This window comes from Brachypodium distachyon, chromosome 1, assembly GCF_000005505.3.
Source record: "Brachypodium distachyon strain Bd21 chromosome 1, Brachypodium_distachyon_v3.0, whole genome shotgun sequence".
NCBI classification, from domain to species: Eukaryota; Viridiplantae; Streptophyta; class Magnoliopsida; order Poales; family Poaceae; genus Brachypodium; species Brachypodium distachyon.
In genome coordinates, this window is record NC_016131.3 from 32,375,752 (window position 1) to 32,390,193 (window position 14,442).

The window sequence follows — 14,442 nt, forward strand, 5'->3', positions numbered from 1 at the left end:
TATGAAGATAGGAGAGACAATATAGACGACTCAGATATAGACAAGCTGATGGAGGATTATAAGATTTTAGAAAAAAAAAAATTTAGACCATTGTCTATATTGAGACAACCGACCATTTTCCAACAAAGTCACTGCCCACACCCTGTAATCTATACTCCGTATCTGAGAAAACTCAAACAAAAATGTTTCCAATAAACCCCCTCATCCCCACCCCTCAAATCTGTCCAGTCCTCGTATCAATCACTTCACCTCTCTCATATCTAGGGCGCAAGATGAGCGCTCCTCATTTTTTATACCAGCAAAATAAGTCTGTACTGATCCACGCAATTTGGTGCTCACCTATGCAATTTGGTGCATAGGTGAAATCTGAGGGTTCGAAATGCTCTTGTATCCACTCTAACAATGGAACTAATAAAGTGCCAGGACATCGCCCAGGGGATGAGCATTCTGACTAGACTTACTACTGTCTAGTGTCGACATTATTTTCATCAATGATGCAGCGCATGCAGAAATATAGGATCAACAAAGCAGCCATACTGGCTGCGTGTTAGCTCCAGGAACCTTTCAGAAGCTGTCTGCAATCCAAGAGGTCAACATCTCTTTACTTTTTTTTAGGGAAAACAACAGCTTTCTTTAGATACCAGTACAAGAGTTTATTTCCCCGTCGCTGCATCAAGATGGTCATAAAAGTCTGAAGTGTGGACAACTACTGATTCAGTCCAATCTCAAGTGAAGCATTAAAAAAATCTTCCGAGTTCAGACTTCAGTACTCATAAGCATGCATCATGCAAGGGCTAGACTAGCTAAAATGTTCAGACTTCAGATAAGCCGATCAGCCAAATACCGGACAGAAACATCATGTAGAGGTAACAGCAATAGAATAGCCTACATACACTTGCTGAAGTGCAGAATTTGGGGTGCTCTCTATGTGGTGAGAATGGGAGGCATGTAATTAGATTTCATTCCAAGCACGGGAGCCTGCGTGTCGGGAAAGCATTTCATCCCTGGCAGCTCTGTCACTATACCGTCCTTCGTCACGGCAACCGGATAGGTGAGAAGGTGCCCGGGCAGGTCGTCGTTGAGTTCATCACTAGCATAGAGGTCCCAGTACTTGTCAGCCATCTTGTTCACCCTCTGGACGCACTCCAGGCTCCCTGGCTTCAGGAAATCATCGTGCAGCATGCCGAGGTGTTCATACCACAGCGACATCCGGAAACCATGGATCTGCCCTCTGGCAACCTGGTCTTCGGTGTTCAGGTGGTGTGGCTGGAATGCACCCATGGCGATTTCAGAGTCCCTGCCCCCGTCCATTGACCGTTGGTTGATGTTGGCTGATCCGACAATGATGTACTCGTCATCGACTGAAACAAGCCAATAAGGGTACATGTTAGATTTTGAACTTCAAACAAACGAGACATGTCCTGGCGGTTTACAATAGGATCAAGTGATAATATCAGGGCAATTTGTCACAACAAGAACAGAGTAGTGGAGATATGTTCTGTTGTAACAATATCAGGTATGACATGTCTGTTCGAGAGAAAAAAAGTACAGTATGTCAGTTGTGCATCAGAATCTCGACAACGACAAAACTGATCAGGTATATCGCAAGAGTTGCCTAGTGGCTAGTTCCTCCTAGGCAATGTACTATTTTATCTAAACACATTTCTGAATGCCTGCCTGCCTTTTTCCCAATTTTTTTTAAAAACAGAGGACAGCTACAAATGATTCTAAGCATGCTTCAAAGAATGGAACATTAGAAACTCGACATGTAATGTAAAGTGCCTAAGATGTCCAACAACTGCAAGAATTTTCATGTAGCATCTGGTATTCTGTAGTTTGCTGCAAGATGTTAATTAATCGCAGGAAATTCACATTGCTAGAAAGTTCTTGGGTCTGCAATGTGAAAGAGCATACCTATCATCATTTTGGAGTGAACATAGACCATGTACCGCCGAGCCTTCTGTGCCCTCTCGTAGTCTGACCCTTCCATTGGCTGCTCTGCAGGTTCATACTCGCCACTCCTCTTCACCTCCCTGTTCCCTAAGCAAAAGAATGTGAGGTAATCCTTGGGGTTCGCGTCGATCCTCTTCCCCTCAAGAGCAACGGCAATGTCATGGTACATCATGTCCATGGTCCTCCTCTGCCAATCTAGTATTGCCTGCACAGATGCACCTGCAGGAGCACCTTCCGGCCACATTGGCAGCACAACATAGACCGCGAAATGTTCACCAGCCTCGATCTTGCTCACGATCTTCAGCGAAAGCTCACGGGGAATCAGATGCAACGCCTCAATTTCTTCCGGCTTTATGCCATCAGCTTTCCAAGCGAATGAGCTGCCAAGGAAGTATTGATTCTCGATGTAGATGAAGTGCTTGGCGCGGCGTATCGCGTGGATGTAGGCATCCTGGATGCTCCTGTCAATGATGTTGTTCTTGCCACTGACAAGGCCAGACCGAGCAGCATCCTCGGGGGTGCTAGGAAAGCCGAAGCACGCACCACCGTCGATGGACCGGAACACCTGCACATTCCATGCCTCCTGGTCATCAGGGAACATCACTGGCGATGGCGGTATGATGAGGTTCACCAAGGCTTTGAGATCAACAAGGAGGTCATTGCTGCTGCCTTGCTTCCTCCACCGCTGCTCGAAGTTGTAGAGCACGTCCCAGGCCGCGGGGCCTTCGAGCTTGGCGTGGATGTCGTGCCACGGCTCCCTCGGCCCGCCCTTGCCGATGGCCGCGCCCACCAGGATGGGCTGGTGGAAGTCCTTGTGGTGTGCCGTGTCCAGCGTCCTGAACAGGGAGTGGAACTGGGTGTCGTAGCGTCCGTCGCAGAGGTCGAGGCCGCCTACGAAGCTGACGATGCGGCGGCGGGTGGAGCCGCCCCTCACCGGCATGTCGTGGTCGACGGCGATGATCTTCTGGTGGTGGCTGATCATGTAGGCGATCTGCGCGCCCTTGACGACGCTGCTGCCGACGTCGGGGTTCCGCGGGCAGAGCACGCAGTGCACGTCGGTGCCGCGGAAGTAGTCGGCCGTCTCGGCGTCGTGCGTGCCCATGTACCCTTGCTTCCAGCCGATGGACTCCACGGAGGAGCGGTCGTCCCAGACGAGCATGAGCACGCGCACGCCCTCGCTGGCCTTGCGCTTCAGGAGCTCGCCCAGGGTGGCGTCGCCGCCGGGGCGCGGCGGCCGGGCGCCGTCACGCAGGAGCGTGATCTCCGTGTACACCGACCATCCCGTGACGTACACCAGGTGGCGCGCGTCGCTGATGGCGTCGAAGACGTCCTCCCAGCACCGCCCTTGCTCGTACATCCGGCCGCCGGAGAGCGGGATCCTGGGCGCGAACGCGTCCGGGGTGTGCGCGTCCTGGTACAGGGTGACCTTGCACCCGGGCCGCTGCGAGAAGAAGGTGTACGGCACGCCGGGGAACCGCAGGCCGCCGATACCCCGCCCCCACTCTCGGCGGCCCTCGGCAGCAGCGACATCGCAGAACCTGAGGCGGACATGGATGGTCGGCCCGTGGGGGAGCTTCTTCTTCCCCGGGTCGAGCACGTCGAGCCGGCGCTCGATTTCCTTGCCGGCGGCGTCGAGGAGGTCGCGGACGGGGAGGTAAGCGCGGCCGAGGAGCGTGGCGCCGATGGGCTGATCGGCCTTGACGGTGAAGACGACGTCGGCTGCGAAGTGGGCGCAGTAGATGTGGAACTCCTCGTACCACCGCGGGTTCACCGGGTCGTCGGCGATGACCCGCGTCCGGCCCACGCGCGCCCGCCCGAGGTCGATGGTCGCGTACAGCCGCGTCGACCCTTTCCCCCGCCCGATCGTCTCCTCGAACCCTTCCACGAACTACAACATGTGGGACAAGCAAAGATTCTCAGTAGTTTCCCCGACGAACAACATTCAAATCTAGCATCGCACGCTCCACTGTAAAAATCCGCATCCATTTTATACTTTTAACTTTTTGCGACTCCTCACCTACTCCATTCAAATCTACCGACAAGATTTCAGATCTCCTCCTAAGGAAGTGAGATTTTGATTTTAAATTTCCACGCAATCTTCTCTGCTCACAGCTGATGGTAGTAGGTAGCAAGTAGAGGTTGCAGGGAGCTGACCTTGCGGAAGATCCCAGGGGCGCCGCCGGTGGCGCGGGTGGGGTCGGTGAGCTTGTCGGCCTCCAAGATGGTGGCGTGGAGGGTGCCGTGAAGCAGCCGGTGAGCCATTGCGCCGCTGCCGTCGCCGCGCAAGAAAGCTTCGAGATTCAAGACGGACGGACGAAACAATGTGCCAAGAAGGCGAGAGTGAAAGGTCCGTGACCGTCCAATAGGAGCCCGCTAGCTGTCAGCTTTACCGGAAAGAAGCTTGTCGAGCTGTTCGTAGCGATGTGAAATAGGATTTTATCAGAAGAAATCTGTTGGAAGGAATTAATTGGGAGTAATTGGCAATTATTAACTGAAATTAAAAGAGAGAGAGAGAAACAAAATCTTTTTTGATTTTCTGGTTACTACTGCATGAATAAAAGATACTATTTCCGAACATGACGAAGTGGAAGCAAAGCAAAGGCGAATTGGATGGGGAGCTGCCCACTATCTCTGGCATTTCACTTGGTAGCGGTAGAGCAGGGCAGGGCCAGGCCCCAGCGGGCAGCCGGCCACAGTAGTTGCCACTTTATAAAGGTGAGTCACGTGGCGTCATCGCTATAGTAGATCGCAGGCAGGCTCGCAGCAGAGCTCGACTGTGCGCGTACGAGAATCAGAGGAAGATGCTGTCAACGAAGATATGATCACGATCCACAATGCGCACCACGGCCAAGTGAGCATCCACCGACGGGTAGATCAGATTTCACAATTTTTTTCGTGGCAGGATGTACCATCGTGTCTCCTTCCTTCTCCGTTTATTTTGTCCTGCTCCCCTCCATTCTCGCTTCTCCCGTCGTCTCAACTCCTGGCTCGCATAAGACCCTTCATGTTGCCATGGTAACCACTACCGTCGCCATGATAACTCGAAATCATGGTTGGAAATTGTATTTGTGGGTAACTTCCTTGAGCTCCATAAAATTTGGCATGTTGTGGATAATGAGGATGAAAATTGGGATTGGAATTATATTGAGGGGCACTATAGTTCATTTCATATGAGAAGAACGAATGTTTGTGTACTACTGGCTGATTGGGTTTTGTGTATTTGCAGCAGCATGTTTGGATTTTGGTGATTTGAAGGTGGAAATGATGAAGGTGGGAGTGAAGAGGAGTTCATCGTGCTTGTGAAGCTTTGTGAAGTGGAATGCTCCATCCATATTTCCAAATAAGATTTTTTCGTAGAAGAGTGTTGCATTGCTTGTTTGAAATAGATGCATCCCCCGATAGAAAAAAGCCCTAGCCGCCACCCAACGGCCGCTCCCGACCGATCTCGTTTCCCGGCCGGCCGGCCAGGGAACGACGTCGCTGCTTCTTCTACGTTTGGTGCTATAGTAAATCCTCAAAATTAGGCTTTGGTCAACCGGCAACCGAGTTATGGTGGTGATGGCGGCACTGTGCGGGTCAAGAATAAGATTTTTCCGACTTCTCGTCCACCACATCGACGGCAATCCTGCCGCTGGCGTTGAGAAGTGCGGGATGGTTGGTCGCTACTCTTCTGACTGGTGGATCTGTTTATTTGTTTGTGCTTTGCAAGTCGTCTACGCGTATCGTTTTATTGGTTCCTTTTCTGATCGATGAGACTCGGCCAGCTTCGACCTCATAGTGGAGTTATTGTGGCCAAGTCTTCTCGGATTCGTCTGGCCGGATCTGAGATGATCATCCAACTCTCTTCGTTGTTTTCTTCTCTGGGACGGTGATTTGTTTCTCAGATCATTACTGCCGGCATCTTCTGGCTCCGACCGGCGACTTCCCAGCAGCTACGTTAACAACGGTTTCCTGGCTCCGACGTGGTTTGGAGGTCTAGAGGTAGCATCGAGTTTCGCTCACGGCACGCCACCAACGAGTGCAGGAGGAAGACAACGACGTTTAGCTACAAAAACTTGCGTGTGATTTTCTTTTACCTTAGAGATGGTTCTTTAAGGGTTGTTTGATTTTAATATATGGCCTTGGCCTTCTCGCAAAAAAAAGAAAAGAAATAGATGCATCCATTGTATAGAGAATGCAGGCACAAACGGTCATATTTGTTCTTGTATGCAACGTAGGGTATTTGGGGTTGCTGGTAGTTGAAATGAGAAAGATGGTTGCCGCTGGCACTTGTAAAAATATTATTATTATATTTGTCCGGAAGTTTGGGCATCGGAGCAACTACATACTCCAGTTCCCTTGATTTCTGGTTTGGCACCAACTGGACAGTGGAGGGCACCGGTGACAAATGTCCAAAAGTTAATTTGGCACTGGTATTTGACCTACGCTATGGTGGGTCTAAGATCTCTCCACAATGGCCAGTCAAATTTTTGACGTCCTTCTCGGAGCAGTTAGGCGGGGGGGGGGGGGGGGGGATTTTCTAAAGCAGATATTTACCCAAACCAAATATAATATTTTGTACACTCATCAACCCCTCATTTTTGCACTAAGTATTTTTAGAGCGCCTTTATCAAGTGTTAAGGCAACAAACTGCCGTAAGAATACAAGCTGGGCTGCCTTTGCAGTTGCCCCGTTTGTAAAAAAAGAAGAAGCAAACACTACTGTCTACTGCATGGATTGAGCTCTATGCTACTCTGTTGCACACTAAAAATCAGGCTCTACTGTCTACTGTGTTCTAAACATATAAAGCAATTATAAAAAAATTATGTCCAGAAGCACCAAACATTCACTAAACACCTTTGGGGGAACACCCATGCGGGATGACACATGAGTATATCTGGACATGACCACTTAGGGTGTGTTTGGTTTCATTTTTGGCACGATTTCTGTGTTTGGTTCCTGAAATATGCAAACTAGAATGGAACCAAGTGGTTCTCAGAAAGAAATATATCTTCAATATGCGGAACCAACTGATAACGTCAAAACGAAGGAATGTGTTATTGCTATCGAAATGGGCGGGTCCCAGCGAAAAATTAGACCCAAATTCCCCCCCCCCCCCACACACACCCACCCCACCCCTCTATTCTCACCCCTCCCCAACCAACCCAACCTGTCTCTCCCCCCCTCCCCCCTCGTCTCATGTCTCTCTCCCATGGCGGCTGTGAGCTTGGGCTTCCACCTCCACGAGATCCCTGCCATCTCGAGGAGATCCTGACAAGCGGCGGGCATGTCCGCGCGGCAGGCGTCGGGAGAGGAGGCCAGCGGCGGGTTAGGCGGAGGACACCACAGATCTCGGGTACCCCCACGGGTTCAGGCCAGATCGCGGCCGGCGAGTGGCGACGGAGGAGGCCGGCTGATATTAGTTGAGATGTTGTGCACAATTCCTACCAATGAATGAACATATTTGTTGTTTGTTTTCTTCTAAGAATGTTGAAACTTCATGCGGGATCTAGAAAATGTTAATTTCTTCTGAATTTAATTTGTTTGTGTTATGTATCAACTTCCTTATGTGCATAATTTTGAGGTAACCTCACCAGCATGTCGGTGCATCATTTGCATCACACTCCATCTCCCAAACCAAACAGATAATGAAACCATTCCATTCCACTGTATTTCACAATTCCATCTTCTCAACAAAACAACAAATGAGAACCATTTCCATTATATTCCATTTCTATAGGAATGGATAGGTTTCACTCCAATGGAGTGGTTTCATTCCATTCCACCTAACTCTGCAATCAAACACTACCTTAATGCACTGGCTTATCACCACTGCCGCCACCACCATTTATCTAGAAAAGGGATAAAAATTCCAGACCCCAAGTACCCATACTTCCACAAAAACCCACAAAATAATAATCCCCACACTTTTTGGATGAGATATCCCAAACCACACCGCTACTACCTCCGCTGACATTGACCCCAAACCACCACTCTACACTTCGTTGCTACCACATCGGAAATTCCATCAGCATTTATACCCACTGCCATGTCGGAATCCCCATGGACATGACCCCCTTGGGTAAAGCGGAGGCTATACCCATAACGATATCTACCCCATCTTTGTAGCCACACATTTCATGTCATACACCGTATTAGTTGCTTTATGTTATATTGGAGAGAGATAATTAGTAGCGAGAGTACTACTTGTGTCAGCCATTTTTTGGATGTGACACCTGACAACTTATTTTCTTTACTTCTCTCTCCTCTGTGTCAGGCACTCACTTTTTTCTTTCCCACTCATATTTTTTGTCTCACTTTGGTTATAATATATTTTATTTCTTTTGTGCATAGAGGTCCACTTGTTACTCTTTTACTAATTTTACTCGTTTGTACATGTTACAGTACGTCAGGTACATGTAAAATTTAGACAGTACGTGATATGTTAAATGTACACGAAGGCACATCAAATTGAGTACACCATGGTCCATGGTAACGATAGTTAGTACATCATCTCAATACTTAGTACCTCGTCTGGTTGTACATCTTAGTACATTGCAAACACATAATGGTACATGTCAAGTACACTAGGTACATGACAATATGCCATCCGTTTTATGTACCTCATCAATTTTAAGTATCCTGTCAACATCCATCTACACTCAAAAGTAATAAGTACCTTCAATGTTTTGCAAGTACATCCTGATTTATCAATTTTTAATACCAAGTCCTTGTACATCAATCCACATGAAAATGAATACATGTTGGCACTAAAAAAGCACATCCGATAGCATCAAACAAATCAACTCATCGATGATTATCTATGTACATTACCTCCTCAATCATATCCCAGTGGCAAGATCGAAAAATCCATCGGCGTGTATCCTACCACATCATCGACATGACCCTTTGGGGCTCCCCCCTCCACAAACCTAACTAACATGAATCTGAAGCTGCGATGACAAGCTATCGAGCAACTGTGCGGGAGAGGGAGAACAACATGAACCGAGAGAGACGGCGACTCCTTCCTCTTCCCATGTTCTTCGAAAAATCCATTAACTCCGACGATGAGCTGCACGAAAACCCCTCCCTTCTCTGTCTTTCTCGAATGCTCTCCGCGAAAAGAAAGGGCAGCTTCGAGTGAAAAAAAATCAAAACGGATGCTCCGGCCCAGCGGGCAATCAAAATGAAAAACAGATCCCAGCGCGCGACTCAAACCCCATAAAGCCCACTTGCAACTCGACCCAAAACACAGACACCTTCGAATAAAAGCCCAGCACGCATCAAGGTTGGTGACAAAATGAATGGACACAAAGGTGAATGGCAACGAATTGCTGATCAGCTAGCTGCTGAATAGCAAAACCGTATAAAAATACAACACACGTCCCTTAGCACCTTCGGCTGTTGGAAGCGAGAGAAACAAGCGAAAATTACAATGGTGGTTTTTGTCTGGCCAAACTTAGCACCCAGATAGGCCCACCAATTAAATGTTTCCTGCAGCCCAGGTAGATGCGAAGGCCCAAAACTATAGCTCCAATAACTACCAGTACCAGTACTTTGTTTAACGCAACAACTAGTGGTATGTACTGGCCCGTTCGCAACCACAAGTCCACAAGTCGCCTTATTATTACTTGTGCCCAGCTAGCAAAACCCTTTCAACATAGCTCAACGCTGCTGTTTGTAAAAAAGGAAATGCTCAACATACGAAGTAATCTCTAACTCTCTATGCCAAATCTGCAAACAGAATTTGGGACAGGTTTCTTTCATGGGCTGGCCGACACAATTAGCCCTGAAACCTAGGAGTTAGGACACTCAGCTGATTTCCTGCACACTGCACTGCGTGTGCGGAAATTCGGCAAAAAACGATTGACTAGTGAGGGTTTGGTGCTGACCCACACAATCACGAGAAATCCAGCCCCCGGGTACCGCCACTTTACTTCAAAGGCATAGTGAAACCAGAAGTACGGCCAGTAGCTAGCTTTGCTACAGGTCAGAACAAGATTAGGCGGAGGGATATATTAGTAACTCCTACAGGTTTTATTACAAAGTTCTGATCAACTCGTAGATGTAAGTCTAGGAAGTCGCCGACCACTCCATCTTTCTTTTCTTCTTAGTTGAAACAAGGAAACACGCGTACAAAAATAGTACTGTACCTTTCGGAGACTTGGACGGCCAGACGCCACGCCCATCGGGTCGCCTTCTGCTTCCCGCAACGATCGGCGTCGGCCGGTCCGGCCAGCTCGGCTGCGGGCCCAATGTCGACTGCAAATAATGTGAACTGGCAGAGAAAACGTAAGCAATTGTCAAAAGGCAAGGGAGAATTTGCTGTAGTTATATTAGTTATGGAAAGAAAGAAATTAAGCCTTGGAGACCAAAATTAGCATCTGAAAGCATGCAGAAAATGGTGCTAATCAAGCTTAGAGGCTACTCCTACATCACGGGTCTCACCTTAAAAGCTAAAACAGTCTCCAAGCACCACCATTGCCGTATTACGGGTCCACACATTACAGCCCAAAATAGCCGATAATACTCCAGTACGGGACTGGTAGGAAGCAAGTTGCCAGATGCTGTCTGCTAGATCACTGATCATCAGAGTACTGTTACAGTTAGCGGTACGGGCATAGCGTACTACCAGGCCAACCGCGGTACTGAACTGAACCGCCTGCTCATCCTTTTTAACCGTCTTTCACACGACATGTCCTGACAGCGTATGGCCACAACGGCCAACAACAACCACCTTAACCTGCCTGCTCTTGCACTTTCACTTTCCATGGGAAAAAGGATCAAAAGGACCGCGCCCGCGCGTGTGAGCTCTGTACGACGACGAAGAGATGGAAGCTTCCATGCATCCGGCCAAGAACTCACTGACACACGTATCTGAGTGGAGCCGAGAACCGTAAAAGCAAGAGCTGGGCCATTCAATTCGGCTGGCGCCATTAATTTTCCCCTTTGGCACGCCCTTGATCTTCTTCTTTTTTTACGGAACGGACGCCGATGATTGAATTGCCCTGCTGCTTGAGTGAGTGGTTGATTGATTGACCGATTGAGTACTGCATGCAGCGTGCATGGTGGGTTGATGGATGGATGCAAGGCCGCAGTTATTGCCGGCCAACCGCTTGCTCCTGATGATCCGTTGCAAATGTGAATGTGAATGTGTCCGTCCTTCCCCATGAACGTAGCTTTGGAACTAGTTAAACATGCAGTGCATCGGTTCAGGCCATGGATCGTGTTTCAGCACTAGGACCGCTTGAGTTGCTGCCATACCGACATGGGCTGGGCATTGTATCAAAGCACAAGCGCATGCTCTGTCATGAAACAGGCAGTAGTATTCTTTTTCCTTTTCAAGTAAAGAAAAAACTTAATTTGAATAGCATATGAATGTTGTGACGACATACAATTGAAGTAATCAGTTTTGTGTACCGTTGTAACTATATTGAAAAAAAAATCACACAAAAAGATTGAAAGTTAACATCTGAAATTGGACAGCTAAATCACACAAAAAGATTTAAAGTTAACATCTGAAGTATTTGTGAAGCAGGGAGTAACAACCCTTCGAGTCCTGAGCCTTCACATAAACCTGCTGAACTACATGCAGCAATGTACAGGCAAAATGGACGCAGCAAGTTGGTTGGATCAAATGACAAGTTTAGCGTTCACAATTGAGCGAGCTAGGACGAGTGGCAACCAGCTGCTAGTTAGCAATATAGGAGCTGGCGACGGGTGGATCCATCCATGCATGGCTCAGCTCGATGAGGTCATGTAAATGAGGTCTCCCATAGTCCCATGCCATGAATGAGGTCGCCAAGGGCGTAGGTGAGGGAGTTTAATTACCGGAGGGTACGTACTGGGCAGCGAGGAGAGTGGTTACGTGTCACCGACAGGCCACCCCGGCTGCTAGCGCAACGGGGCCTCTTCTCCTCCTCTCTCGCCGGAGAGACTTTTCTTCCCTCCCTTCCTTGAGCTTGTCTTTGTGGTCTTTCCCTCTGGTTGAGCTTTATCCCTTGCCACACGCATGTCGGTACTGCAGCTGACCCCACGGCTCCAACCTCCCCGCACTGTACATATATGCTGCGCGTTAGACACTGCTACAATGCACACATGTTTATATTTGGAAATGAAGTTGTATTTCCATACTGATGTATAACAACTTCCACGGTAGTATGTACTAGATGATTATTTCCACGTACTTGAAAAATAGAGTCGTAACTTCTAGCTCCTGAAAGTAAATTTGTCTTGGTAGGATGATAGGTGGACTAATCCATGGGTCACACAAATCTTACCACAAAGACAGTATACGCCAATGTCCTACTAGCTGAGTACGTAGGAGTAGATCTTATACGTGGAACTCAAGTCAGACGTACTGCACAATCCCACAGTTAAGTTACTGCCAGTGGCTGCCACAACCCCCACAAATCCAAAATCCACAGCAGGCTACTGCTCCCACACGCGCGCGATCGAGCACATGTAGCCGTCCCTATATATGCATGCGCGTACATATGCATCTATCCATCTTTCTATCTAACCACATTTAATCTAACGCTGGAAGTACAGGGGTGAGGGGTAGCTTATATTCACTGGAAGTAGCAGGGCACAGCACACTACACTCCTCCCCCCACTCTTCCTTCTCTGAAGGAGGCCGGGCTCACACTCTCTCACACTGCCACTGCCACACTCCCTGCTCATTCCCTTCCCTCTGCCGCTCCTGTCCTTCCCTTCCCTGCTAGAGAAATCATCAACTTCTCTCCCGCTCTCTGCATTCTGCAGAGGGAAACATGGTACAGTCGAAGAAGAAGTTTCGCGGTGTCAGGCAGCGCCACTGGGGCTCCTGGGTCTCCGAGATCAGGCACCCTCTCCTGTAAGCCTCACTCTCGATCACTAGCTGCTAATCCTACATACCCGTGTAGCTATCCCATGTTGTCCTGAGAGATACATTAACTTCAATTGCTACTTTGATATTGCTTTCGTCAATTCTTTTTCATGATGTGTCCATGCATGCTTGTGTGAATGGTTTGCCATGTTCTTAATTTGAAGGAAGAGGAGGGTGTGGCTAGGCACCTTCGAGACGGCGGAAGAGGCGGCACGGGCATACGACGAGGCCGCCATCCTGATGAGCGGGCGCAACGCCAAGACCAACTTCCCTGTCCCGAGGAGCGCCACCGGAGAGATCATCGTCGCCCCAGCAGCGGCAAGGGACAGTCGTGGCGGCGGTCTCGGCTCGTCCTCCGGCGCAGGTAGCCTGTCACAGATCCTCAGCGCCAAGCTCCGCAAGTGCTGCAAGACGCCGTCCCCATCCCTCACCTGCCTCCGCCTCGACACCGAGAAGTCCCACATTGGCGTCTGGCAGAAGCGCGCGGGCACCCGCGCCGACTCCAGCTGGGTCATGACAGTCGAGCTCAACAAGGAACCAGCAGCAGCAGCAACAACAACAACGCTCAGTGACAGCGTGGCACCGACGACTCCGTCCACGTCATCCACGTCCGCATCCACAGCAGGCTCGCCACCGGTGGGAATGGACGACGAGGAGAGGATCGCGCTGCAGATGATCGAGGAGCTGCTGGGCGGGAGCAGCCCGAATTCGCCGTCACATGGGCTGCTGCAGGGTGAAGAAGGCAGCTTCGTCATCTGAGCATGCAAGAAAAAGTTTACAAAAAAAATGCACGGTTAAGAAAGCGTGATCAGGTCACCATCCTAGATCAAGGATCTGGTAGGGTGGTTGGTGCACAAGCAGTTAAGATCATTGCTAGCTCCACATGATAGGTATCTCAGTATCATCTCTCTGTTAAGTCCTTCGTAAATCAAGTTTAGGAAACAGTTAATTACTAAGCGTGAAGCTCTGTGTATTTATTAGTTATAATTAAAGGCTTACTTGTATGTATACGCCATTCCCCCGTCATGATAGTGACACTATGTATGTATCAGTATAATCAGACCATATATAATTACATATATATCATCAGTGATATCGCTTTCTAATGAATGGAAATAAACACTTTGTAATGCAGTACTCTTGTGCTTTTAATTTGCTTTGCTTTCAGACTACTGTTGGGGTTTCATCAAAAGGATATCTGGAATTTGGTGAGTGTGATATTTGCAAATCCGTCTTTTTATAAGACTAGTACAGTGCCCGTACGTTGCCACGGCATCTTAAACATGTGCACACGAAAATTCATGTTTATACAAAACATAATAATATAATTGGACATTCATCAAAATGATCTCGGGGTCGATGCTAGCAGCCGCGGCCACGGACATGGCACCCAGTCCACGTCGCCCGCCGGCCGTGGCTGGCGTCAGAGCACGCGGTGGTGCAGTGCACGAGGAACGGTGGATAGTGCCGATCAGTCCTGGACCCCTTTGCTCGTCTCTTGCACGATAATCTAATCCGACGCCGACGCGTATCGAGAGCGGTCACCGCAGGGAGGTGCTGCGCGGGCAGTTGAGTCGGCGGCAGCGGCCCGGGAAGGTAGTGCTGTGGGAATAGGAAAAAGAAGGTTCGATGGAGTGTAAGGA

The 14,442-nt window shown here is 49.0% G+C and overlaps 2 protein-coding genes across 2 annotated transcripts; one reads left to right on the plus strand and one right to left on the minus strand.

The window, feature by feature from the left end:
- Positions 1-686: 686 nt before the first annotated feature.
- LOC100839982 (phospholipase D alpha 2) lies at positions 687-4,581 on the minus strand. The gene is made up of 3 exons (XM_003563613.4): positions 4,108-4,581; positions 1,915-3,841; positions 687-1,361 (listed from the first exon to the last, which is right to left on the minus strand). The coding sequence occupies exons 1-3, from the start codon at positions 4,213-4,215 to the stop codon at positions 925-927; spliced, it is 2,472 nt and encodes an 823-aa protein (XP_003563661.1). The 5' UTR covers positions 4,216-4,581; the 3' UTR covers positions 687-924.
- Positions 4,582-12,440: 7,859 nt separating this feature from the next.
- Positions 12,441-13,933, plus strand: LOC100840291 (ethylene-responsive transcription factor WIN1). The gene is made up of 2 exons (XM_003563614.4): positions 12,441-12,787; positions 12,964-13,933. Exons 1-2 carry the CDS (start codon positions 12,705-12,707, stop codon positions 13,556-13,558), a joined length of 678 nt encoding a protein of 225 aa, XP_003563662.1. The 5' UTR covers positions 12,441-12,704; the 3' UTR covers positions 13,559-13,933.
- Positions 13,934-14,442: the final 509 nt, after the last annotated feature.

Excerpts from the sequence above, each read along its gene's own strand:
- LOC100839982 (XM_003563613.4), bottom strand. The coding sequence starts at position 4,215 with ATGGCTCACCGGCTGCTTCACGGCACCCTCCACGCCACCATCTTGGAG. Across the intron at positions 3,842-4,107 it reads CCCCTGGGATCTTCCGCAAG|TTCGTGGAAGGGTTCGAGGA; the intron begins GTCAGCTCCCTG and ends CACATGTTGTAG. Across the intron at positions 1,362-1,914 it reads TCACTCCAAAATGATGATAG|TCGATGACGAGTACATCATT; the intron begins GTATGCTCTTTC and ends GGCTTGTTTCAG.
- LOC100840291 (XM_003563614.4), top strand. The coding sequence starts at position 12,705 with ATGGTACAGTCGAAGAAGAAGTTTCGCGGTGTCAGGCAGCGCCACTGG. Across the intron at positions 12,788-12,963 it reads GAGATCAGGCACCCTCTCCT|GAAGAGGAGGGTGTGGCTAG; the intron begins GTAAGCCTCACT and ends CTTAATTTGAAG.